The sequence below is a fragment of the Sminthopsis crassicaudata genome, chromosome 1 (genome assembly GCF_048593235.1).
Source record: "Sminthopsis crassicaudata isolate SCR6 chromosome 1, ASM4859323v1, whole genome shotgun sequence".
In the NCBI taxonomy this organism is placed as follows: Eukaryota; Metazoa; Chordata; class Mammalia; order Dasyuromorphia; family Dasyuridae; genus Sminthopsis; species Sminthopsis crassicaudata.
In genome coordinates this window covers 625,259,369-625,286,737 of record NC_133617.1, presented here as the reverse complement: position 1 = coordinate 625,286,737, position 27,369 = coordinate 625,259,369, and the positions used below count along the sequence as shown (strand labels likewise).

Here is a 27,369-nt window from a genome sequence, read left to right as displayed (position 1 = left end):
TTACATTGAAAACAGTAAGAGATTCATTCTAGAAAGTTCACAGCTTATCTTCATATCTAAGTATATGGGCTTTAAATCCAATATTTCACAACTTACTTTGTTTTAAGATGCTCAATAACCAATCTTTATCAAAACATGTTCAGATATTAACCATGTTCAAAGGGACAAAGACAGAGATTGTTCTCAGAATCTCCCTAGACAATGGGAACAGCTTTAAAAGGACTCAAAACAACCAATTAAAAGTCACATAGAATATAGAATATACTGTCCTAATTTCACATTAAAGGCCTCATTTCTAAAATATATAGATAATAGACTCAAATTTATTAAAATTTAAGTCATTCTGTGTAAACTGTGAGCATTTTTTTTGTTATTGTTGTTTTGTTTTGTTTTTCTTCACAGATTATTTTTACCTTGCGAATACAATCCTTCCATTGCAACAACAACAACAACAAAATTTGGTTCTGCACATATCTATTGTACCTAGGATATACTATAAGATATTTAATATGTATGGGAATGCCTCCCATCTAGGGGAGGGGGTGGAGGGAAGGAGGGGAAAAACTTGGAACAGAAGGGAGTACAAGGGATAATGTTGTGTAAAAAAAAAAAAAATTACCTATGCATATGTACTGTCAAAGAAAATGTTATAATTATAAAAATTAATAAAAAACAAAATAAAATTTAAAAATATGTTAAAGAAAAAAAAATTAAGTCATTCTCCAATTGATAAATAGTCAAAAGATATGAATAGGCAATTCTCAGATGAAAAAATGGAAACCATTTCTAGCCATATGAAAAAATGCTCTAAATCACTGTTGATCAAAGAAATGCAAATTAAGACAACTCTGAGGTACCACTACACACCTGTCAGATTGGCTAAGATGACAGGAAAACATGATGAATGTTAGAGGGGATGTGGGAAAATTGGGACACTGATACATTGTTGGTGGAGTTGTGAATGAATCCAACCATTCTGGAGAGCAATTTGGAACTATGGCTAAAGGCTATACATCTGTGCAAACTCTTTGATCCAGCAGTTATTCTACTGAGCTTATAAAGATATAATATTATTAATATTATAATATATTATTAATATTAATGATTTATTATATCTAATAAAATATTACTTAATAATTAATATATTATTAATTAATAATTAATATATTATTAAAGAGATAATAAAAGAGGGAAAGGGACCTCTATGTAAAACAATGTTTGTGGCAGCCTTTTTTATAGTGGTAAGAAGCTGGAAACTGAGTGGATGCTCATCAATTGGAGAATGGCTAAATAAGTTATGATATATTAATGTTATGGAATATTATTGTTCTATAAGAAAAAATCAGCCAGATGATTTCGGAAAGCCCTGGAAAGCCTTATATGAACTGGTACTGAGTGTAATGAGCAGAACCAGGAGATCACTACACATGGCAGCAACAAGACTATATGATGATAAATTAAGATGGAAGTGTCTCTTTTCAACAATGAGATAATTGAGGCCAGTTCCTATAGAGAGCCACAGCCAGTGGGGGAAATCTCAATGAGGTATAAGACCCTTCAACCCAGAGGAAACCTGGTAATGATGTCTGATTTGGCTTACATCTCCCTTTGGGGCATCTAGGTCTTCCTAAGAAGTGTGTGTATGTGTGTGTGTGTGGGGGGGTCACAACCTATGTTCTGCTTGAAGCAGAGATACTATGGTAAAAGAGCATTTACATATTAATATCAGGGTACTTATAGTTAGCATTTGCTCAATGTGCTGTGGTGATGCAATGATACTACAATTAGCACATGCTCCGTGTGCTGTAGTGATATAATTGTATTAAGGTATTTAGGGATGGAGAGGACTTGAAATAACCTGACTCCATGCTTGACCATCCCGCTTCATCACTTCTCCCCTAAGACCAAGACCTCGAGCTTGTCCTGAGATCCTACAGAGAGCTAGTCCAGATGGTATATTTTGTCACCACAGCATAGAGTCACTAGAAATCATAGTAGATTTTGACACCCCCAACTTGGGGGCTCTAGAAAGCATACTACAAGTTCCAATGAGCTTGTGGTAAAGAGAGCCATATATATCCAGAGAGACAACTGTGGGAACTTAATGCGGATCACAAAATAACATTCTCATTTTTTTGTTGTTGTTATTACTTGCATTTTATTTTCTTTCTCTTTTTTTCCTTTTTGATCTGATTTCTTATGCAGCAAGATAGTTGTATAAATATGAATGTATATACTAGATTTAACATAGATTTTTACCATGCTTAATATATATTGGACTAGTAGCTATCTAGGGGAGGGGTGGGGAGAAGGGGGGAAATTGGAACACAAGGTTTTGCAAGGGTTAATGTTAAAAAAAATTATCCATGCCATGCATATCTTTTGAAGATTAAAAAAGCTTTAATAAAATTAGAACTGTATATATATATATATATATATATATATATATATATATATATATATATATATTGGATTTAACACATATTTTACCATATTTAACGTATATTGGATTACTTGCCATCTAGGGTGGAGAGAAGGGTAGGAAAATTTGGAACACAGGTTTTTCCAAGGGTCAGTGCTGAAAAATTATTCATGCATATGTTTTGAAAATAAAAAGCTTTAAAAAAAAAACTCTATCAGAATTAACATTAATTTCTCCACCCTAAAAAATGTTAATTCAACTTCCTCCAATCAAGAAGTACCTATAAACTTTTCTGGAAATATAAATAACAGATATAATACCAATATTGTTAATTGCCTTTAAGCACAATTAATCCCCACTCCTACCAAATGACATTCCTAATTGTGAAGTCGATTTTAGACGTTATAAATTGTGTTTAACAATCCATTCTTGAGGTTCCTTCAAAGGTTCTTTAAACCTGGTATTCTCAGCCTCCAGACTGGAGTCTCAAGCATCTGTAATTTCTGGTAAAGTCCTTCTCACACTGCTTCTTCCAGGACATAGTAAGCCCCCACTCTTTAAGAACCGCAAACTCCAAAGGTGTTGTCTAGGTCAACAATACTTTCTTCCTTAGGTCTCAAAGGGATGAGAACAATGCCAGTATATAATTCTTTTAAAAAAGCTTTTCCCTTTTCCTCCCAAATGAAAGTAAACCAAACAGCATCTCATATGTGAAAAGCCACAGATCACTTCTGTGGACAGTTTTAATTCTTTAACAAAGCAACAAGCAAACATTTGGTCCAAGACAATTTAGTCTACAACATCAATTTATTAATCTGTTTCTTAAAAATCTGATTCATTCTTTCCACTTTTGATGAGAGTATATGCCCAGGTGTATGGAATTGCCATTCAATTTGCAATCCCTCCCCATTGTTTTTTTATAAAACTTTAGAAATAAAATATGTTGCTTTATCAGAATCAATGGTCTCTACCAATCTATACGATTTCTTCCAATGTTATTCCCACTAAATCCCTCTTAACACTTGGAGAGCTCAGGGGAAAGCTTCCACCCATTCATTATCTCAGTTTCCCAGCTAGTGTTATTTGATTAAAACCTAATTTGAATATTTTGGAGCCAGGCTCCCTCCCTCCAGAAACACTTCTTCAATAGCTTATTTATCTTTAGACATATTACCCACTTTTCAGATACAAATTCTTCTGCACTTACATATTTCCCTGTACTCCAAATTTTCTTGCTTTTACTTTTTTATTAAAGGGAGAAAGCAAATCTTAAGATTCAGAACATAGGTAATACCTAAATAACTTTAAACTAAATATCTCAAAATCTATGCCATATATCCAGCTGGGCTGCCAATTGTTAAAGTAAAGCTCATACAATTTTTAGAAATTATCCAGTATACATTTTAGAAAGCAATATAGTAGCTTAAATATATTTCATCTAATTAGGAGATACAAATGTGTTCTCTTTAAGTAAATTATTAGAGAACCAAAATTTTTAATTTAAAATCAAATCAAATGCAGATTTAAATTTCTAATGACAAGACTTCAATATTAATGCACATATTTCTAAAAACTTATACCAGATTAAACAAGTTCACAATTTTAGCATGCACTAATTAATAGTTATTATCTCATACAATTTCAGAATGAGAATTCTAATTTAAATCCACAGTCCTAAAATTTAAGGTGGCAGAAAATTACTCTTTCAAGTCCATCTGCAGGGCTTTAAGAAATTGGCAGACTTTAGGACCCTAGAGGAGAGGATCAGAAAAATTTAAATCCAGGTATCCAGCTACAGGTCTTTGCCCATTGACTAGCCCACTCACCATGGCAGAAATGCCAGGAGGACATGTCAAAGATGTTGGGCCACCAATGCAAATCCCAGATAAAAATACAATAGAGTAACTCAACTTAGCTGACAAACAGTGCCAAACAACTTAACACTTAGACTCAAAAACCCCAGAATGTGCTAAAATATTTTAACAGTTCTGTAACTTCAACTATTTCTGCAGACCCAAATTGGCCAGTTCTAGGTCCACAGAAAGATGTTAGTTGTTTTTGTTTGTTTGTTTGTTTGTTTTCTTTTTCCCTTTGGTGTAACAGTTAAAACCTTTCCCTATCTAAGAACTAATCCTTCCTCTCTCTAGCTAAAAGCTATAAATAAGTCTAATCATGAACAAAACAAGCACTTTTAAATCCCAAACACACACACACACACACACACACACACACACACACACACACACACACACTTACTTTTCTAAATCAATCAAGCTCCCTTTCTTGGTCCCACCTTGAGGTGGAAGCAAGGAGGGGAGTACTGGAGTCCAAGCCACAGGAGCCGGCCAGCTGAGTATTAAAGGCTTCTTTGAATTTACAACCACTCCTTCTGAGATGGACAGATCTTCAGGGTGAGTGGCCCTACCCAAATATAACAAGAATATTTAATCTCTATACGTTCTGGTACTTCAATTCTTTCTAACGGGCTATCTTCCCTGGACACTTATTAGGTCCAGCTAGATTATTCTTTCCCAGGATTTATGGTATTTTATCTTCTTTATGGAGCATTCATAGGACCTTACCAAAGGAAAATAGGAAAATCCTTGTGGACTCGAACAGTTTAGAATTTTTCCAATATCAAAGGAAAATGAGAGCCTTTTGTATACTTTACCACCTAAATTCCCTCAATTCCAATCCCAGTCACCCAGAAAGTTCACCAGTTCTTGGCAAAGGGAAAGATCTAACCAGTCTCTCCCCACCTCACCGGTTGCTTGCTCTAGCTGGACTGTTCTTTACCTCACTGATTTCAAACTTTTCTCAACTGGTATATCTTCTGAACCAAATTAATTCTTTATCTGTGCTAGCCCACTGCTGTTTTTGCTTTCTCCCAGTGTCTCTCTTCAGAATTTTACCTGATTGAAGTGTGAATTCCCTTCAAGAATTAGATCACAAGTCACAACCAGATTCTGATTTCTTTCCTCCAATATTTGTAGTATCTTTGGATTTGCATATATATTTTATATTTATTTGTCTATAAATATGCCCTCTGGTAGAATGAAAACACCTCGCGGACAGGACTTTTTCATATTTTTTCATTTATTCCCCAGTACTTATCATGGTATTTGGCATATACTATGCCATCAATTGAGATAGCTAGAAGGCTCAGTGGAGAGAATGACAGTCCTAAAGTCAGGAAGACTCATCTTCCTGAATTCAAACCTGTCCTTAGACACTTACTAGATATATGAACCCGGACAAATCACTTAATTCTGTTTGCCTCAATTTCCTCATCTATAAAATGAGCTGGAGAAGAAAAAAACAAAGCACATCAGTATTGTTGCCAGGAAAGCCCAAATGCAGTTACAAGAAGTTGGACACAATCAAAAGAGATTGAACAATAATGCCATTAATAAATGGCATTTTTGGCATGTAAAAGACATTGATAAAGGCTTCTTTTTTTACAGGTTAAATATATTTCCGATAAGTATGAATTTTTTCATTCTTTGCATTTATATCTGCAAGTTAGGATAGTACCTGACATATAATAGACATTTAATAAATACATGTTTTGACATAAAATGGAAATATAGAAATATCACTTTTGAAAGCTTTCTTTTGCTTACAAAGATCTTCATCATTAACAGCAGCTGATTTTCATAAAATAGTTAAATAGATGAGAAAGCATGCATAGAGTTTATTTGTATGTTTTCTTGATCAGCTTTTTTTCTGATGCCAATAAGATAAAGAATGAAAAATGATGAAAGGTGTAAAAATACAAGATCCTTCTTTTTTGCTGTATATTGAGTACCAAAAATCACTTGGTTTATTGAAACAAAAGAGGGCTTTAAAGGCACTCTTACAATAATGCTTCTGCTATCTGCAAAGCAAAATTATTTGAGACTTTTTGGAAGACAGAACAAGAGTAAAACAAATGTTTGAAATGAACTTTTGATCATAAATATTATCAGGAATAAAACAGGGAGAAGAATTATTTGCAGAAGCACATGAAAAAAAGTGGCATAGAAGCTTAGAGCACTATACCTGTGGTAGGAAGATTCATCTTCCAGAGTTCAAATCTGGCTTTAGACATATAAACATTATGTGATCCTGGGCAAATTACATGACTTTGTTTATTTCAGTTTCCTCCTCTTTAAAATGAGCCAGAGAAGAAAATGGCCAATCATTCTATTATGTTTGCCAAAGAAATAAAAAAAAATGGGATCATGAAGAGTTGGTCATAATTGAAAAATTAAATAGCAACAACATGCTTGGCAAAATTGTTCCCTATTAAGAAGGAGGAGATCTAGCAGAGGATCCAAAGATTCCCTGTGGATGGTAAAGCCCTCCTGATGTTTCTCTTGGGAATACCATTATGCTGGTTGAACCAAGCCTAGGAGAATTAAAGAAGCCTGTGGAAGAAACTCGTAAGCTTCCAAAAGAATTTTGCCTAATCATTAACACAGAGAAAACTAAGTGAATAAAATTGTTTCTTACACAGATGATTGTTATGCCATTAAATAAACAACCTAAAGAGCTTGTTTATTAATTTATATAAGGATGTAGAGAGATATACTTATATAGGGAATATCTGGTGTGGAACTTCTCTCTAGCAGTGTAGGTTAATATCTTGTCTCCACCATTAGTCTTTAGAAAGATGCCGGGAGCACTGAAAGGTTAGACTTCCCCAGGTTCACGTATATTTGGTCAACCTCTTTCTGGAAGTGACTGAAGATGTGGAATAAAGGGCCCCTGCTCTCCATTCAAGAGAATGCGCAGACTTATTCCAATCTGGAGCAAGAAGATGCCGAGCTACTACTACTAATATCTCTGGCTTTCTCTCTATACCTCGGTCTCTCTTGAGAATTAAGAAAACTCTGGTAACTTTGGAGAGAACAAGTTCAGGGGAATAATAAGGTTGACATCAGACTGTAAGGCATTAAGAAGAAACTGAGAGGGAAAGTGGAAACACCTATTACAGATAACCTTTTCAAGGATTTTAGCTACAAAGTGCAGAAGAGATACAAGATTATGACAGGGATAAAAGGATCAAGAGAACATTTTCTGAATTTGGGAGACACACGGGCATGTTTGTAGGCAGTAGAGAATGAACCAATAAATAGGAAGAGCTTAAAATTAAGTGATGGAGAAGTGATGGTGGAAGGTGAAATCTATTGAAAGAGACAAGATGTGTCACTTGAGCATGTAGAAGAGTTAGCTTTGGTAAGGAGTAGAGTCTCTTCATCATAAGAGAAAGGAGTAAAGGAAGAATGTAAATGAGTACAATGAGATTATGTTTAGGGAAGAAGAGGGCTCTCATAGTGAGTAACCATCAATAATCAAAGTATTTTAGATCTAAAGGGACATTTTTGTTGTTGTTCAGTCATTTCAGTCATGCCTAACTCTTCATGATCCCATTTGGATTTTTCTAGATTTTTGTTTGTTTGTTTGTCTTCTGTGACTTGACTGGGATCTTAAAATAAGTTAGTGGGCAGAGTTGGAATTTGAACTCAAGTCTCCTGGTTACTAAACCAGTGCTCTTTCAACCCTCTTTCTATTACTTTAAAACATACAAATGTTGCTAATTAAATACTAGTCCATGCTATAAGTAGAGAGGAATCTGAAACCTTAAATCTTCAAAGGGACCAATAACCTGAATGTTCAAACTCACAATGATGAATGTATTAGAAACACTGAGATGATAAAAATAGAGCTTTCTAAAGGTATGTGTGTGTGTGTTTGTGTGTGTGTGTGTGTGTGTACCACTTTACTAAAAATGTAACCATCAATGACATTATAGTTTATCTGCTGTTCACCCTACCTATTTAGGAAAAGAAAAAATACAAAACAAATATAAACAAGTACTCTCTGGCTCATTTTCTTAGAGCCAGACTGGTCATATCTCCCTTTAATGGTTATGTCTCTCTCTAGGAGTAGCAGTCATATCTCCCACTACTTGCTATCAATTAGCTTTTACACTGATATATATATATATATATATATATATATATATATATATATATATATATATATAGAGAGAGAGAGAGAGAGAGAGAGAGAGAGAGAGAGAGAGAGAGAGAGAGAAAGAGAGAGAGAGAGAGAGATAAAGACATAGATAGATGGATGATGGATGGATTTCAAAAATATAAGCAAGAAACAAAAGAACTTAGATTCTCCTGCCCAACACCTCAGTGACACATTTTGCCCTATCTCACCTGAATTTCTGTGGTTATGGTTTCAACCTTAGGCCAATTTCTATTTAACAAATTCATTTCTAAATACAGTTGGTTGAGCTGTTGTCTCAGCTATTAATTAAATATCGAGAGCTAGAACTCTGGAGAAGTACACTTGAAACAAGGTGTTAACTCAGAGGAATTGATGATATAATGGTTATCTAGTTAACATATATACTTAGTACTTATCATGCTGATGTAATAGTTCTCTAAGTTCACACATAATCAGTACGCTGTAATGACGTAATTACAATAAGGTATATAAGAACCCACAAGGACTAGAAGAGAGATGCTCTGTCTCCCACCATCCTGGTGGCTCTCCTGCCTTCTGCATTCCTCCACTGAGACCAATCTGAAGGTCCCTCAGAAAGCTAGCCTGGCCCAGGCAAAAAATACAGACTGTGAAGGAGATAATAAAGACTTTGGACTTTATTCCTGACTATTTATGTGGTGATTATTCTGCTGAAATCAAGGCCCATTCAGAGGACCTCCAGAGATCTATCCAGAACATTACAAGGCTATGTCCCAAAGGTCACTCCTTGCTTCTCTGGAGAGTGGCACTGCAATACCTGAAAATGTCAAATTCTAGTACATGGTGCCCATTCATTGGGATATCTAGTAGCCCAGATACATGTTCTCCTGATTTATCAAAACTTCACAAATTTGAAAGCTATAATTCTTTCACCTCACACAGAAAAAAACAGACCAAGAAATAAGACACATTTGATAAAACTACATATATGCCTAAGATGGAAGGGCCCAAGGCCTTTCACCTTAAAACCATTTATTTCTCACTAGGTTTTATCATAAGTAAGAGCAGAACTGCCAAGAGAAAGGGAAAAAATGGTCAAAATTCCGACCTTTTGAAAGTGGCTTGAGTTCCATTTTTGTAACTGAAGCCAATCAAATAGGCTGCCATCCTACTCTAGGTTAGCAGTACAGAACCAGTAACAGCATGGTAACACATAATTCAGCATCCCTCCAAGGAATTTTCATTACATGTTATTGCAACACTCTCAGAAGCAGACTTCCAGCTTCTTTCAAAAGAGAAACATGATCTGGGTATGTACCAATTCCATTAAACAGACAAAGCAGATGGAGGCCTATTCTCAAGACAACTTGATTGGGCCCATGTTCCACCTGAAAATAAAAGCTGAAGTAGAAGCAAAGAGCACAATCTTTCCCTCTATAACTTCAAGGGAGATTAGGGACAGGTTACATACTCTTTACCACATGGAATAGAAACAAAAAAAGTCCCATCCAAATAGCTATTTCTCTTTTGAAAAGCAGAATCACCAGCTCCTGTGGATGAGAAGTCAATAAAAGCATTACTTCATCTTTCCAAAGCTTCCAAGTTCTTCAATGCAAGGCCATCGCATGGCCATAAAACAGCCAGGAAGTTCATCATCTTTTATGTTCCCAAATGCTGAGTCACTATGTCTCTGGAGTCCCTAGGAGTTGCCAGGGAAACACCTAGAATATACTCCCTGGGATGATTCCTAAAGACCAGTTTAAATTCTGCTACAAAGTAAATTAGTTTAATTCTTTCTATGCAGACAATAAAGCAGCAAATAAATATTTTTAAAGTAATCTTTTAAAAATAGAAATAAATATTTTAAAGCAATCTTTTAAAAATAGAACTTTCCACTTTGATACTCCTAAAAACAAATCACTATCTTTTAAAAGCAAAATTTTTCACTTCAAGGTTTATAAAAAGTCAACACCTCAGGGGTCAACAGATATTTTTACTACATTGCCTGCATGAAACACAATTTTCTAAGCAATCTGGAAAACATTTATTCCAATCCACTAGTTTATATGTTTCTGAAATTAAAAGTTTGGAACTATTTTCCCCAAGGTAGCTATGGTCATCATTTAGAATATGCCACTAGACTGACAACAAACAGAATTGTTGTTAAAGCTACTTCTAGTCCTATATTGTGACCTTTTACAGTGTGTTCTGGGATAAAGTGTGCACTGTAGGTTTTATGAGATATTTTCCCCAGGCTCTGGTGACTATTTAGAAACTTAATGTTTTGTTTTGTTTTGTTTTTTTCCAATTTGTCTAACTCTAAGGCAAAAAATTTCAACATACCAGGACCTATTCTGCTGACCATAAATCTCCCACCCATTTGAGTAATGACTGCAACATTGTAGGTGTGCTAAGACTTTCCTAGCTCTGCAAATAATATTTCCAATTCCTTACAAGATGCTATCCTGCTTGAAACAGCCAGTCCTCAGATTTATCACCCTTTTGGAATTACACCTAAATAGGAACAAAATGATTTGATGGGGTTGAAGTTATAAGGAAAGAGGGTAGTTTTGATACTCTGAGAAGAATTGAAGAACATTTAGAAGATAACCTAAAATAAACAAACAAAAATCAATATAAGATGGCTTGACCAAATTGAACTCAAGGTTGATGACAGCTTATTAGAAGTATTTTTTTTAATATTGTGTAAACACAACTAATGAGTTCACTGTTAAGAATTTACATTCTTTCACTCTGATCACACAGACTAATTTCAAGGGATACTAACATTATGATACAGAACATTAGTTTTGGGACATTGAAGAAAAGAACAAGGCAGCAGGAGGGAAAGCAAACCAGGTTTTGTGGACTTTCTGTAATCTCTAAATTCTAAAAACTGACAGGCCTGTTAAGTGCCATGTAAAAAATGCTGATTTAGAAGAAGTTTAAAATATTACTGCCTTCTTTGAGCAAGGAGTCCCTTTGAGCAAGGTCTTTTGAACCTCAGTTCTCTTATCTGTAAAATGACTTCTTTTGTAGGTAAACTCCAAAACTGTTGTTGTTGTTGTTTAATGCAATTTAAAATTATAAAATAGATGAAAGGAGGTTTTATTGACTTTAAAAAAAAAGATAATAGGGTAGCTATAAGGGGGAAAATGTAAGTCAACATTAAAACCTTTTTTTTTCTCTTTCCCAATTTAAAAAGCATATTATTTTTCTTTCTTTCTTTCTTTCTTTCTTTTTTTTTTTTTTTTTTTAGGCTTTAAAAATTGTTTTAGAGGTTTAACTTCTTCTAGTTCTGACTTGGAAATATTTTCGGTGTATAACTTACTCCTTCTTTCAAATTCTTCTGCTCCCTCCCTAGGACTTTTTTTCAGATGCCTGTATCTTTTACCATTAATTAAGTCGAATCCCGAGAGCCTCTCACCTGTTGCACCTTTGGGGCTTTTTGCATCTGCGCGCTACACCTTTCGGGCTGCCTAGCCCCAGAGCCAGGACTAAGCGTCCTCTTCCCCAGAGGCTGCTTAGGACTTGACTCCGCCTCCATACTTAGCGACGTGGAGCCCGAGCTAGGAGACGCGCCCTTCGCTACAGGTTGCCCCTAACAACGAGAGGACGCGTCCCTCTCAGCCAAACGGATCTCTCTAGCCTGCAGGTGCTTGCTATACAGGGGAGCAGGTGAAGCCATGTCGGACATTGTATGCAGGTGGTTAAACCAGGAGGTGAAGCTGTCCCGGACCGTGAGTGAGTGACCGCCGTGGGGTCTGGTGGGGTTGGAGAGGGGAGGGAGAAGCCCCTTTCTCCACTGAGTTGGAAGATGGAAGGGCAACCTGTCTTGAGTTTTTGGTGCAGAAGGCCTAGGTAACGGCCCTTAGGCACAGCATCATAAGTAGAGCTGGAAAGGATCTTTGACATTCTTTTCGAAGTTATTTTCAATCCCCTCAATTCTATGGGTAAGGAAACTGAGGACCAAAGTGATTTCCTTGAGCCCTCAGGGGTAGTAAGCATCATAGAGCGGGTTCTTACTCCAGAGATTTTTTTAGCTTTTAGAGGGCCATGGATTGACCCCCTTTGGCAGTTTTTAAGACCCATTCTCAGAATAATGTTATTAATACAAAAGATAAAATACATATATTCACAAAGGAAAACAATTAATATAGTAACATAGTTATTAAAATATTTTTTTCTAAAAGTTCTCAGATCCCAGATCGAGGGACTAGGGCTGACCCCCTTAGCTATTTTCTTCAGTAGCCTTTGATTTCTCAGCCCATCATGGAACTAATCCCATAGGCCTTCTCTTTCCAATCCCCATTATAATATACTGCCTTGTTAATGTAATTAAAATTTCACATAATTTCATATCATAAGGAATTTCCTTTCTCATTTGAGCAAAAAAAGTTTATGAATGTTTCTTTTACTATATAGAAAGAGGGAAATACCAGACATTAAAAACAATACTTGAAGGATATCTTATATTATAGATTTATGAGCAGAAAAGACTTTAGATTATCTTGTAGAAGCCTCTTTTTTAAAAGTTAAGGAAACCAAGGGTCAGAGAGATTACATTATTTGACTTGATCAAGCGTGAAGTACTGCAAAGTAATATAATTCAAATTTAAGTCCTTTCGACTCATATTTAGCCTTCTTGATATTCATCTTTGTGTAACATCAATTATCCTTGCCTTGTGTTGGATTTCCCAGCAGTACACACTACCAGAGCAAATATATGACAAGCAGTCATATTTATAAAGCATTTTTAAGGTTTGCAAAATGTTTTGTACACATTATCTAATAAGATTCTCACAGCACTGCTATAAGTGCTATTATACTTACTATTTTACATGAGAAAACTAAGGCATGTATAGGTTGTCTCATTTGCCCATTTTCACACAACTAATAAGTATTTGATATACAGCTTAAGTCTACATCATCCTTAATTGTATATCCAACACCCTATCCACTACTTCTACATAATCATTAAGAGATTGTTGTTCAGAATTCATCCTTAATGCCCATCAATTAGGGAATGGCTGAACATATTATGGCATATGAATGTAATGGGATAATATTGTTCTATTAAAAATTATGAGCAGATAGATTTCAGTAAAACCTGGAAAAACTTACATGACTGATACTCAGTGAAGTAAGCAGAACCAGGAGAACACTGTACACAGGAATAGGAACATTGTATACTTATCAACTTTGAAAATTTAGCTCTTCATAGCAATACATAGATCTAGCACAATTCCAAAAGATTCATAGTGGAAAATGCTATTTACATCTAGAGAGAGAATTAGGGAATCTGGATGCAGATTGAAGCATACCATTTTCACTTAATTTTTTCTCATGGTTTTTACCTTTTGTTCTGATCCTTTTTTCACAACATGACTAAGGTGAAAATATATTTAATATGATTGTACCCATATGACTTATATCAGAATGCTTTTTGTCTTTGGGAGGGAGCAGGAAAAGGAAGGAGAGAGGGAGAAAAAATTGGAAATCAGAACCTTATAAATGTTGAAAACCATTGTTAAGTATAATTGGACAAAATAAACTACTATCAAGTAAGGAAAAAAAGGATAATCAAAAATACTATCTCTGAAGTATGACAATAACTTTATCACTAAATCTCTGAAGCTAAATTTTCTTTTTTTTTTGGTTTTCTTTTTGTTTTTTCTTTTTATTTATTTTATTAAAGTTTTTTATTTACAAAGCATATGCATAGGTAATATTTCCAACATTGACCCTTGTAAAACTTTTTGTTCCAAATTTTCCCCTCCTTTTCCCTACCCCGTCCCCTAGTTGGCAGGTAATCCAATGCATGTTAAATATGTTGAAATACATATTAAATTCAATATATGTATACATATTTATAGTTATCTTATTGCATAAGAAAGATCAGGTCAAAAAGGAAGAAAAAGAAAAATTAACAAAACATAAAACAAGCAAATAATAACAGAAAGAGAGAGAATACTATGTTTGTTTCACACTCAGTTTGCACAGTCCTTTCTCTACATGTAGATGGCTCTTGTCTTCACTAAACAATTGGAACTGGTTTGAATCATCTCATTGTTGAAGAGAACCATCAGAATTGATCATTTTGTAGTCTTGTAGTTGCCATGTATAATGATCTCCTGGTTCTGTAAAGCTAAATTTTCACAACTATAAAAGAAAAAGGTGGGACTAAATGGTTCCCAAGGTGCCTTCCAGATTGTAATCCTCTGATTCAATTTAGGGCAAAGGCTTACTTAAATTGGAATTACCCCACAACTGCAAGATTCTGCAAAAATGATATTCTAGGACTAGACCTCCAGTGGTCTAGTACATAAACAGATTGCTATATCTTTGCAGTAAAAGATGGGATTAATTTCTGTGATGACTTAACAGCCTTTATGCCTTTGTCCCATTACTGAGCAAATTTCAGCTGCCAGCAGACTCATATGACACATTTTCACAGCAATATGCCACATCAGTTGTGCTGGTTTGATTTGTCCCTATTCATTTGAAAAAAATTCATTATACATTTGGTGTCAGTTTACCTCTTGACTTTTGCTAAAGAGATCTATAAATCTGTCCTTATTATGGTACCAATCAGCTTTTAATAGCATTGGTTTCTTTAATATAGTAGTTACAGTGTAATTTCATGTTAAGGCCATTTCTACAAAGTGAATCAAATTTTTTTAGAGATAAGTTAGTCCTACTTTGTGGATGGGGAAATTGTATCCAAAAGAAATTAAGCACCACAAATATCAGCTTTCATACAGTAGTGACAAATTTTCACTAACAGTCACTGGATTTTCAAAAAAAACATTGCATTATGCAACAGAATCTGAATACTGTTCCTTTACCAAATTCCAACTCCTACACTGACAAATAATAGGCAAAATAAAATACTCAGCTCTCTCATGGTCCCACTGTGTATCTTGTCTCCCTAAAATATAATAATAGATAATATTTGGTATCTTTTACACACTCAAAAACTACCTCTTCTTTCATTACACAACCCAAAATTGCAATATTAAATTATTAATTTAGATTTCTTTTTAGTAAAATTGTTACCAGATTGCTTAGCCTAATTTGGCTTATTTATTGGCTCAATACAAAACCATTTGCTCAAGAGTCTCCAGGGCTCAATTGCAGCATTGAAGTGCTTAAAATAGAAATATAAAATTATTTTTTAAATAGCAGAAGAGTAACACCATTAAAATTGTAATCAATTTTGGTAATGCCAGCTTGAAAAAAGAGGACTTGTTTTAAGTTTAAAAAAATTAAAACTCTTCAAGTCCTAAAGACATGGGTTGTTAATGGAAAATTCCCAGCTTATGCTTTCCTGCTGTACAAACCTGGTGCTTGTTAGCAGAAATACCCTTGCCTAATATAATGCTCAAAACCCCATGTACTCTCACTATATATTACATGTAATTTTTTTTTCATTTTAACTGCTGGGACAGTATATTGAGAAAAAAAGACAAATCCCCAGAGAAACAAACTCTAGACTATGATAGTGCTTTTTAAAGTAAAGTTATACCTTGGGTTGTACTTGGAAACAGACATCACTGGAAAACATAAACAAATGGTGTAGTATCTCCCTTTCTGTTAAAACACATAATTATATAAGCCATTCTGTACTGCCTACACTAAAACTTATAGATGATAATAAGGAAAATGGGCAATCATATTCTAGATAAAGGAACTTGAAGAAAAAAAATCTAATTTTCCAATTGCAATAAAGAAAGAATTACTGATTATAAAGCCATGAAAGTTTTTGCAGAAATGTGCTTCCCCCACCCAAATAAACTTTGTTTTATAGGATTTTTTTCTTGATGGTTGAACCATGGAAGGATATTAAGAAATTAACTCTTGGATCATTTATTTCTTTATATCTCCTATGATAGTCCATATGCTATCTTCATGTAGTAGAGTCCAGAATTTATGAAGCAATGAATAATTTGTTATGCTAGATTAATTTCCTTGGCCAGAAATACAAGGATTCAATCATGGAGGAATGCTTTTACTTCACAGCTCACTTACTGGTCCCAGTTGGAGTGAAAAATGAGAGGTAGATTTTGATATTTCTTAGGAAAGGTATGCCAACTACTAGCCTTTTACTAGCCTGGATGTCAGGTTCCCAATCTATGAAATGAGCTATTGGGACTAAGCTACCTTTTAGTCACTTCTAAATTCTACAATCCAGTGATAATCCTAAAGATCTGCTCAAATATTAGAAATAAAATATGATTGACAAGATATGCCCTTTTGTTGCCTCAATGACTGTGATTCTGCTTTGCAGATTGAAGAGAAAAAGCCAAATCTGTTGAATGTTAACTACTATTGGTAGCTGGAAAGAGCCAAGAGTTTAGTCAGTCATATTTTTCTGCATCTCCCAGGAGTCATAGAATTTTAAGGTGAAAAAAATCTATTTGGAGAAAGAATGATATTAAGGGATCTTTAACTGATGATAGTTAATATCCTCTTAATCCTTACTATATTCAGCATTTTCATCCTAATGACAATATAAATTTGGCATCTACTACCTTCATATGCCAGTTAAAATAAAAATTGTAGAGATCAGTAGGTTACAAATGAGTTCCGATACATGAAAATCCAAATCTATTTAAGATTCTGGCATTGAGAACTGAAATAAAATAACTACTTTATACACAGCCATTAAACTAAAAATATTCATTAAGGTAAATGTAATAATAATTTCTTTCAGAAAATAATCTAAGGGCTAAAGAAATTAGTTAAAATAACTACTAAATTAGAACAGAACATGAAAGACTAATCTTAGCATAATTATTTTTTAGGTTTAAACAATTCTTTATTAACAGAAAAGATTACATGGATGATAATACTGCCAAAAAGCTTTTGAATAATTCTTGATGCTTTTTCTCACTTTCCCCCTAAGAATATGATCTCTATTTTCTTACTCAAGGAAGAAGTTATTCACTCATTTGGTCAAGTTTATTGTTGTTCACTTGTAGTATTGTTGCTCAATAGTCTTTGTGATCTCATTTGGAGTTTTCTTGGCAAATATGCTAGAGTGGTTTGCCATTTTCTTCTCCAGATTATATTACAGATGAGGAAACTGAGGCAAGTAGGCTTAAAGGACTTGCCCAGGGCCACACAAATAGTAAATGTCTGAAGCAATATTTGAAACCAGTTATCCTGACTCTAGGCTTGGTATTCAATCCACTGCACCATCTAGTTGCTTTTCAGTCAATAAACATTTGTTAATGAATACTGGTATAATGCACAGTACTGAATACTTAGAAAACTCAAAATTAAATCAAGCCTTCTGCCCTTAATAACTTTACAGTCTTCTAGGGATTGAGTTACAAAAAAACCAAACATTTAATTTAGGTAAATGGAAACGCTTTCAACTCCATTTAGCATCCAAACCAACTTAAATATACAAGAATTTCAAAGGACTGTCGAACTATTTTTACTAGAATATATTACTTTTAAATAGTTATATGGACATATGATATTCAATATATGTCAATACTGGATTAGAAAATATCATACAATGACTTATATTTCTTATGTATTACAAATGCAATGTGTTTAACTAGATTTTGTCAAAGTTATAAAGTACTATTTAAAGGAAACAATGCATAGTAAAATCTCCAAATAGTTTCCCCAACCACCCCTGCCCCCACTCCTGGATGTATTCATAGTATAACGTAGAATTTTTTCCTTTTAGATTAATATTGTTGTATAATCAGAAAATTTTATAGAGAGAAACTTTGAGCTAAACTTTTTTTCTCTTAAACATTTTATTAAACTGAGAGGTTAAGGCACATGCATGCCTAAGGTTTATTAGTGGCAGATCCAGGTCTCCAGTGTAGGACTTTTTCCACAGATGATCACAATCCTGATTTGTCTCAAATTTCAGACACTATGTTCATCAAAAATTTTATTCCTTTTGGTATCGATGCAACAGTTTGATTTCTTTATTCTGTGCATAACCTGGAACTATTGTACTTTATAACAATATGGCTCAGAATGAATATGAGTTGAGATAGTGAGTATAATAGCATTTAGGCATTGTACACATTAAGATCAGACTATTCATATCATAAAACTTTGTATTTCAAATTCCCAAGAAGAGGATGATGGGCAATAAGGTAATAAGGTAGCAATTGAGGTTTAATATTAAATATTAAAGATTTTTGTAATTTCTATTAAATGCTTGAAAGGGATGGGTTATCAGATATGGTTTCAATCTCATACTGTTGAAAAAAATTAAAAAAGAAGTAAATCTGTTTTTCAAGTGGGCACAGACACAGGTAGCTCTTTATTTGTTGAATGTGGGTCTTTTAATGAAGTCATCCAAATTATAGTAGTATTGTTCAATCATTTTCAGCCAGATATTTGAGTCTTTGTGATGCTATTTGGGATTTTCTTGGCAAAGATACTGGAATGGTTTGCCACTTCCTTTACTATCTCATTTTACAGATAAGGAGACTGAAGCAAACAATTGTTAAGTAACTTGCCCTGGATCACACAGTTAGTAAGTGTCTGAAGCTATACTTGAAATCAGGAAGATGAGTCATCTTGACATTCTAGGCTTGACATTTTATCCACTATGTCACTAAGCTGCCCCAAATAATAGAATAGTATCTAAATTTTATTGTTAATTTTTTTCCATTGAGCAATGTAGGGGGGAAGGGGAAGAGAAAAAGAAAAGAAATTTGGAATGTAAAGAGAAAATGCTAAAAATTGTTTTTACATGTAATTGGGGAAAATAAAATATTAATTTTTTTAAAATTTCATTATTAATGATAGAGGAAAAGAAAGGTGCTGTTTTTCTAATAATACTATAAGAATTAAGATTTTCTAGAATATATTCTGAGTTCTTTTTCATTAGAAATGTTTATATAGAGCTTAACTGACATCTTCTCTGGCCTATTAGAGGAAATGTTCAATCAGTAAGTTAATAAGTATTTATTAAGCACCACCAGGCCTTGCACTAATTATTAGGGACATACAAAAAAAGGACTGTCCCATCTCCCAAGGAAATTATAGTTTAATTATTGGGAGATTAAGTAGAGAGTTGGACTAGAAAATATTTTAAGTACTTTTTGTATTTTCAAGATTCTCTGACTACCTCAATAGTCTTAAAGGACATTAACTGATACCTTGGAAGGTCATCCTCATTGATGCTCCATCAATCAATACAGCTCAGCTATCACATAGCTTAGGAAAAAACTGAGTTATGATGCATGATAACACCATATTTATACAGGAATTTATACAAAAACAATAGAACAGAGTTCTGTATTAAATAAGTTTTTTTTTTTTCTATTGTCTGTTGGAAAGATCTAAGGATGTCTCAGTTCTGGTTCAGGGTTAAATGAAAATGTAAAACCTGACCTATGTTATTATTTGGAGTGGAAGCTTTTGCTGTAGACACAGACACACAGACTCAGATACATATACATTCATATATGTTGTATATGTATATATGGCATGTATAGATTGAATGACATAGATATGTGATAGAAGCAAGCAAATTATTTGAGGATTGAAATGAAATAGAATGTTAAGCACAATAAAATAATATATTTGGGGGAGAAGAGGACAAGAAGTTAGTGACTAGATCATTGCCTTTTTTTCTCTTGCAAATATAATTATTGTTGGACTGAATAAATGTGATTACCAGGTAGGAATGAGAAAGGAATAAATGAGAAGGTATTAAGAATAAATTTAGCTACTACCCTCAATAAATTCAAATTACTGGGCTCCTACAAACCTTGTTGAATTTTTGAAAAAACTATAGAAGGTATATGTTGTCCCACTTTTTTTAAAGAGAGGAATGAGTGGGATTGATAAACTGTAGATGAATGAACTTAATATTGTATCCAAGAACAATTCTAGGACACATTAAATGGATATGTAGCATCTGAAGGTACCCCTATACTCACATATGGATTCTTCCAAACAAACTAGGCCAGGTTCAATGTATTTTGTGGGTTCACACTTATAAAAAAAAGCTCAGGTGCCCTTAGCTAGACATTTACTTTTAAAAATCAGCCAGAGGACACAGCTCGTAAAAAATTCTTTCTAGGAAATAACATAGGAAGGAAAATAGCAACACAATATTATTTATATAACCTCAGGAATACTCTTCCACAAATAGTCACACTATCATTTGGATAATAATAAGCATTTATAGAAAAGCATACAACATGTAGGGAGCATGGAGTATTCAAATTACACATTTGGAAATGAACACCAGTGGGGGTATGTATGGTTGTGGTGCATGTGTAAAAGTACATGTGACTAGAGCACGGGGAGGGAACATGTGGGAGGGCAAATTCAATAAGTAACCCCTTCTTACTCTGCTCCTACTGGACCTCCTCCCAGCAGGTCATTTGTGACTTGTAGTCCCTGCTATGTAAGTGTCATGACATGGTTGCTTTTGAATGTTGTTCTCCAAAGGTTTCATGGTACCTGCTTAATGTCTCTGTTTGCTGCCAGAAGGAGCTACTTAGTAGCACAAGATTCTCTCTCTGCTTCCTCCTTCCAGCTTCTGATTTTAACAGGAGTCTTATTCAGCTGATAGCCTCATCCAGCTGGTCACCACGCTAGGGAAAATTGTAGAAATGTTTTTATTCTCTTACACTAAGTGCCTGTGATTCTCCAGAAGAACTCTGTCTACAATAGGCTTTTCCTCTGCAAAAAGAGAATTCTTGTCTGAGAATTCTAATCAAGATCTTTGTAATACCAAAAGACCAGTTGGCTACCTAATATCTGCAGGTATTAAGTCTATTTTTTAAACTTTGCCTTCTAGGTCACCAAGAATAATATCTTGGTCTCAAGGCTCTTGAATAATAATAATAACATTAATATGGTGCTTACTATATATTCCAGGCATATACTAAATATTTTACTATTAACTCATTTTATCCTCACAACTCTTGAGATGTAGATACTATTCTTTTCCCTATTTTATAGATAAGGAAACTGAAGAAAACAAAGGATATGCCACTTGCCTAAAAATCTGACAGGTAATTAGAAAATTTGGGAGCAGCATTCAGGGGTTCTCAAACTACGGCCAGCGGGCCAGATGCAGCCACTGAGGACGTTTATGTGGCCGCCTGGTTATGGCAAATAGGCTGAGGGGTGGAGACAGAGTGTGAGCTTTTGTTTTTACTATCGTCCGACTCTCCAACTGTCTGAGGGACAGTGAACTGGCCCCCTATTTAAAAAGTTTTGAGTACCACTGAGTACAGTAGTTAGAGCAGTAGGCCAAAGGTCAGAAGGATCTGAGTTCAAACCCAGCCTCAGATACTTATTAGCTGTGTGACTCTGGGCAACTGTGTTAACCCGGATTGTCTCAGAAAAGAATCCAAATATTATCTGCTAATATCAATTAGATTGTCAAATTGCATCTAGTCAGTATAATTTTACAGACTAAGGGCCTCCAGATTTTTCAACTGAGTTTTCTTTTTTGTTTGAAGGGAAAGGAAAAGGGCAAAAAACTTTATTGTGTATATGTATTTTGCAACAAGTTTGGTGTTTTTTTGTTTGTTTGTTTGTTTTAGTTCTGCCCTATCAATGATTTATAAATATTTAGAAAGTTAGCTGAAATCATTAAAAGCCAGCATGTCTTTACTAGGCATGCCAGAATGTAAGAATAACCCACAGTTCCTATTGTGATAGGGTGCTGTTGAAAGACTCTTGTTATTTGTATGGACAATCTGAGGAGATGTTAATTATAGGATAATACTATTAAATCGATTCACTAAAATTAATTGCTCATACAGAAGTCTTCCCTACAGTGCCCTAAGGATCTATTTTTGACCCTGTGCATGCATCTGGGTTGAAAATGTAGCAGATGATCAAATTCACAGATGACATATAACTGTGAGAGAGAGAGGATTCTAAAAGACTGATGAATGGTCAAAGTACATAAAATGAAATTTTAATAGAGATAAATGAAAATTATACATTTGGGTTTTTAAAAACCCACTTCACAAATGTGAGATGAAAGTTATATGGCTGGATAGCATTTGCTGGAAAAGTATCTTGGGGTCATAATGAACTAGAAGTTCATCATTGAGAAGGCAGTGAAGAGAATGTTGGCATCTAAACTGCATCAAGAAACATATATTCAGAGGGTTATTCTACTTTTATTGTACCCTGGACAAAGTAATGGAATATCTAAGCAATGGGAACTGAATTTTAGGAAGCATATGGATCACCTTGTCATTTGAGAAGAATAGCTGAGATAGTAAGTGAACTGGTGAACTTTCCATATGAGATATAATTTAAGGAAATTGGGACATTTGGGAAATAAAAAACATAGTGGGAAACTGATAGTTTTACATATTTGAAGAGATTTTATGGAAAAAGCATATTATTTGGACTGCTTGGTCATAGAAATTAGAACTAGAGATAGTACATACAACTTTAAAATGATTCATATTTCAGCTATATACATAGAAAGCCTCTTGACAATTAGGGCTGCCTAATATGGAATTGGTTGTCTCTCTTCACTGCCTTTAAGGTCTTTGAATAGAATTGGATAACTATTTTTCTACAATGTTGTACAAGAGTCTTTTGTTTGTATTGAATAAGATGGATCTTTGTGGTCCCTGTCAATTCTAATATTATGTGTTAGGATATAGTAATATTTTTACATCTTCCTTCTTGTCAATGTAGTCGCATATTTAACTCATCTGCTAGGGCATTGTTATCTGGAATAAATATTATTAAAGAAGAGATTTTGTGACAAATTGTTTTTATCTTTAGCAAAGATTATATGTAGGATTTTCAATATCATCAATAGGATCTAATCCTCAAATTTCAAGGTGTTCATCTTTGAAGTTATATTAAAATACTAAGAAGGACATGGAGAAACCTTTCTCATTATTCCTTAATATCAGTGCCTTTCCCCTGAGGTTATCATAAATTTATCTTGCATATGTCTTCTTTGTATTTTTTTTCTGCTCATTGTCTCCCTCCATTAGATTGGGAGATCCTTAAAAACTAACTTAATTTTTTTTGTTTTAATTTTTTATCCCCTTTGCTTAATCAAGTACCTGGCAACTGTGATGTTAATAAATGCTTAATTACTTAACTGATCACTTCATTTGATGCTAGACAATTAAAATAGCATAATAAGATTCTCTAAATATTTTAGCATCCATGCTTTTGTTTTTAATTCTAGCATTATAGTCATAGAATATTAAAATTACAAGTAACTCTACAGATCATTTCATTCAACTCTTTCATTTTACAAGTAATTAGAGAGAGAGAGAGAGAAATGAGATGATATATAGTGATTCAAGTGCAGAGACAAAGTTGGGATACAGTTCTCCTGAGCGAACATCCAGTACAGTTCTACTATATGGTTTTTAGTTTTATCAACTTCACTTCTGTTTTATCTATTTCTGAATGTGGTTATCTTTGGCAGCTAATTGGAACAGTGGATAGAGTACCAAACCTTAAGTCTGGAAGGATTCCTCTTCCTAAGTTCAAATTTTGCCTCACACACTTAGTGGTTGTATGACCCTGAGCAAGTCACTTACCCCTATTTACCTGTTTCCTCATCTGTAAAATAAGGTGGAGAAGAAAAAAGCAATCCACTCCAGTGTCTTTACCAAGAAAATTCCAAATGGAGTCCTGAGCAGTCAACTCTTTCCCTTCTTTCTTCTTTCCCTTTCTCTTTCCTTTCCTTTCCCTTTTTCATTTTCTTCTTTCCTCTCCCCTTTCCCTTTCCCTTTCCATTTCCATTTCCCTTTCCCTTTCCCTTTTCCCCTTTCCCTTTTCCCTTTCCTTTCCCTTTCCCTTTCCCTTTCCCTTTTTCCTTTCCTTTCCTGATTGGAGTAATTTGTCCCCAGGAACTCTGTTTACTGCAGACTGCCTAACAAAAGCTCTTATCTCAATGTCTTTTCTCTTATATCTTCTTTTGTGCTTCTGTCTTTGCCACTGTTACTAATCAACAACTGTAGTCAACTACTGAGTACTCATGTAACCTGGCCAAGCATGAATAAAAGAATTCATCTATACTGTGCCCAAATTGCTATATTTTGGCAATACTAAGTTTATCATCCACATCAGCAAAGGGAAACTAATATCATTTAGTTGTCTCTTTTTCTTTTTCAAAATTCTGCTCTTTACCTTCTCCTAGCCATATACTCTCATGATGGCAGGTCTGTGAACTTAGTCCCTCCTAAATCCTCCAGCATACAGAAGGAGGGAGTTAGGAGTAGGCTTGCTCCCAGATGAACTTGCCCTCCAGTCAGGGCAAAGAGAGGAGGAGACTTCTATTAAAGCTCAATTGTCTTTTTTTGTTTTTTGTTTTTTTTGTTATTTTGTTTTTTTGCCTTTTGGTTCCTGGAAGATGGGTTACTATTTCTCAAAACTCTATTTTTATAACTCAATGAATTTTAAAGAATTTTTGTTTTGTGTAATTTTAAGAGTTTCATATGTGTTATAATCACTATTTTAAAATATTTACATTTTTTAAAATTCAGGTCCAAAGGCACTTGAAAAAGATTTTTCTAATGGCTTCTTACTTGGAGAACTCCTGTACAAATATGAACTTCAGGATGACTTTTCTCAATTTTTAGAAGGCAGGTAAGAATACTTTTATGCACTAACTATTCTTATTGTTGGAACTTCATGAGACTGTTGAGCCAGAATGAAAAAAAAAGACAAACAAATGTGCCTTAGAGGCTACAAAGGTACATGCCTGCCCACAATTCCACTGGGCTACTGAAAAGTTTTAGGAAATATTCTCATGGCTATTTCCATGCTTTTCAACTTGGAGGTTGAGAAATTAGCTTGAATATGTTGTAAATGGCAATGGCACCGACAGCATCAGAATAGATTGTCTAATCAAAGTCCTCCATACTTTTTTACTTGAGGTTTACAACAGTACTTGATCTAGAGAATACAGAGGAGGTCTCTGAAACCTTTTGAAAGGATTTACAAATTCAAAATTAGTTTTTATTTCTAGTATTATAAACATAAATAAAATTCACATAATCAAAAACTCTTTGGACAGATCCTCAATAATTTTAGTAGTATAAATAGTATAAAATATGATAAAAAGTAAAAATTTTTAAAGTATAAAGTTTTGAGAACAAAAGTTTGAGAACTACTGATTTAAAGAACCAGTTACAGATTGTGTGGCCCCCTCCTCTCCTGTAAGGAGAGGAAAAGGAACAAGAGGCATCTGGACAGAAATGATCACATCATAAAAGTAAAAGTAAAAGGATACTTATGGATAATGATAGGAAGCTCCACATGTATGGAATACTTTGATGCTAGACCATACTCATAACAATACCTTCTGGGGCCTCTCCCCACCAGTTCTTAGAATGCTACTACCTGTTTGGTGCCCAGGTATCTCCTGCTCTATATCTTTTCTCTGAAGGGGGTTGAACAGTCAGGCTCAAGTAGATAAGCACTGGTAAACCTGTGGGTTCATGTAGTTTGGGAGTGAGTTGAGAGTGAGACTGATTTTAGTGATTACATAAGGGATTGTAAGTGAGCCAGTGTAGATCCTGGCTGGATATTTGTGAACTGATGTGAGAAAAGTGGTTGCTCATTCTGTACCCACATTTCAACATATATCAGTTGACTTAACTATGATCAGAAGTCTATAAGACTGATAGCATATACCACACTGGACTCATGGATATGAGCTCTTCCTAGTTTGTTTCCATGAAATGATTAATCACACCTTGGAGTGATTAAAGACATTTCTAGTTATGATTGGCACTGCTTTAGTAATTAAAACATTTATGGTGTCATAGATTTGAAGAGACTTCCCCCACTGATGTATATCACATCTCTCTTATGTGTTCTTTGAGAGTGGCTCTGGCCAAAAATTCATTATCCCATTATTCATTAGCCACTCAATAAAGAGTTTCTCTATTCTTTAAAGAATACATAGCCTGGCACTAGTTCCAGTATTGAAAGCAGCAGAGCAAATTGGAATACATACTGAATTGCAATCACAGGACATGGATTCGAATCCTAGTTCTGCAATTTAATATCTTGACAAATATGGATAGCCATTTTCTAGTCCCCCATTTCCATAAAATGAAAAGTTTGTGCCAGATATCTTCTAAGAAACCTTCAAGCTTTAAATGTCTAATCCTGTGATCCATTCTAACTTGTATTTCCAGTCCATTCCAACATGTGGAATCCTTCCAAAGCCTGAGGTCTCTTCCATACTCTTACACAAGATGAGCTTGTTGTTGTTGCTGTTTGTTGTTTTTCAGTCAGCTGTGTCTAACTCTCCATGACCCCACTCAGAGTTTTCTTGGCAAAAATACTGGAGAAGTTTACCATTTCCCTTTTCGGCTCATTTTACAGATGAGAAAACTGAGGCAGACAGAGTTAAGTGACTTGTCCAGGATTACATAGCTATTAAGTTTCTGGGACTACATTTCCTCCAGACTTAGTGCTCTCTGTGCATGATGAGGCAGTAGTGAAGGCCTTTAGCAGAGAATAAAATATCTCTAGAACCAGCAAATTTCTTTTGTGTTTTAAAATGTTTTAACCTCCAAAGTTAACTTTGAAAAGCATTCTTTTCAAAATCTAAGCAACAGAGAAAAAGTTGTCTCTTTGTTTAGGAGGTATTTTCAAACCATAGTCATCTCTTTTGTATTACAATCACTCTCAAACTCCATTATTTCCTCTGTTTGGTTGCCTCCTTACACATCTCCGGCCTCAACCTTAGAACTTGTATTTTGTTGGGGATCAGCTATTTACAACATCAAGTTGAACAGAAATATTTTGTGCTTGGTAGAAGGTAGTATTTTTGGTTTTGGATTTTTTAATGCATAACTAAAAGATGATTGTAATAAAAATAGTAAGAGTGGGTCTCTAATTATTGAATTTAATTCCACCCTTCAAGCTGAAAGGAGCATGCTAAAAAAGAGGATAGCCATGTGGTTTTATTGACCTAGAAGGAGCACTGGGAAAAATTGTTCTTC

At 34.5% G+C, this 27,369-nt stretch overlaps 1 protein-coding gene across 12 annotated transcripts in view; it reads left to right on the top strand.

Moving 5' to 3' along the window:
- The first annotated feature begins 11,998 nt into the window (after nt 1-11,998).
- SPEF2 (sperm flagellar 2) overlaps nt 11,999-27,369 on the top strand; it is a 244,550-nt gene continuing 229,179 nt past the window's right edge. For 11 of the 12 annotated variants that reach the window (XR_012484814.1, XM_074282690.1, XM_074282689.1 and 8 more), the window contains exons 1-2: nt 11,999-12,148; nt 24,895-24,997. Coding sequence is in view for 10 of the 12 variants with exons in the window: in XM_074282690.1 (XP_074138791.1) it covers nt 12,091-12,148; nt 24,895-24,997 (161 nt within the window). In the remaining 2 variants the exon portion in view is untranslated. The remainder of the gene's footprint in view (nt 12,149-24,894; nt 24,998-27,369) is intronic. The other variant, XM_074282686.1, reaches the window with a different exon arrangement.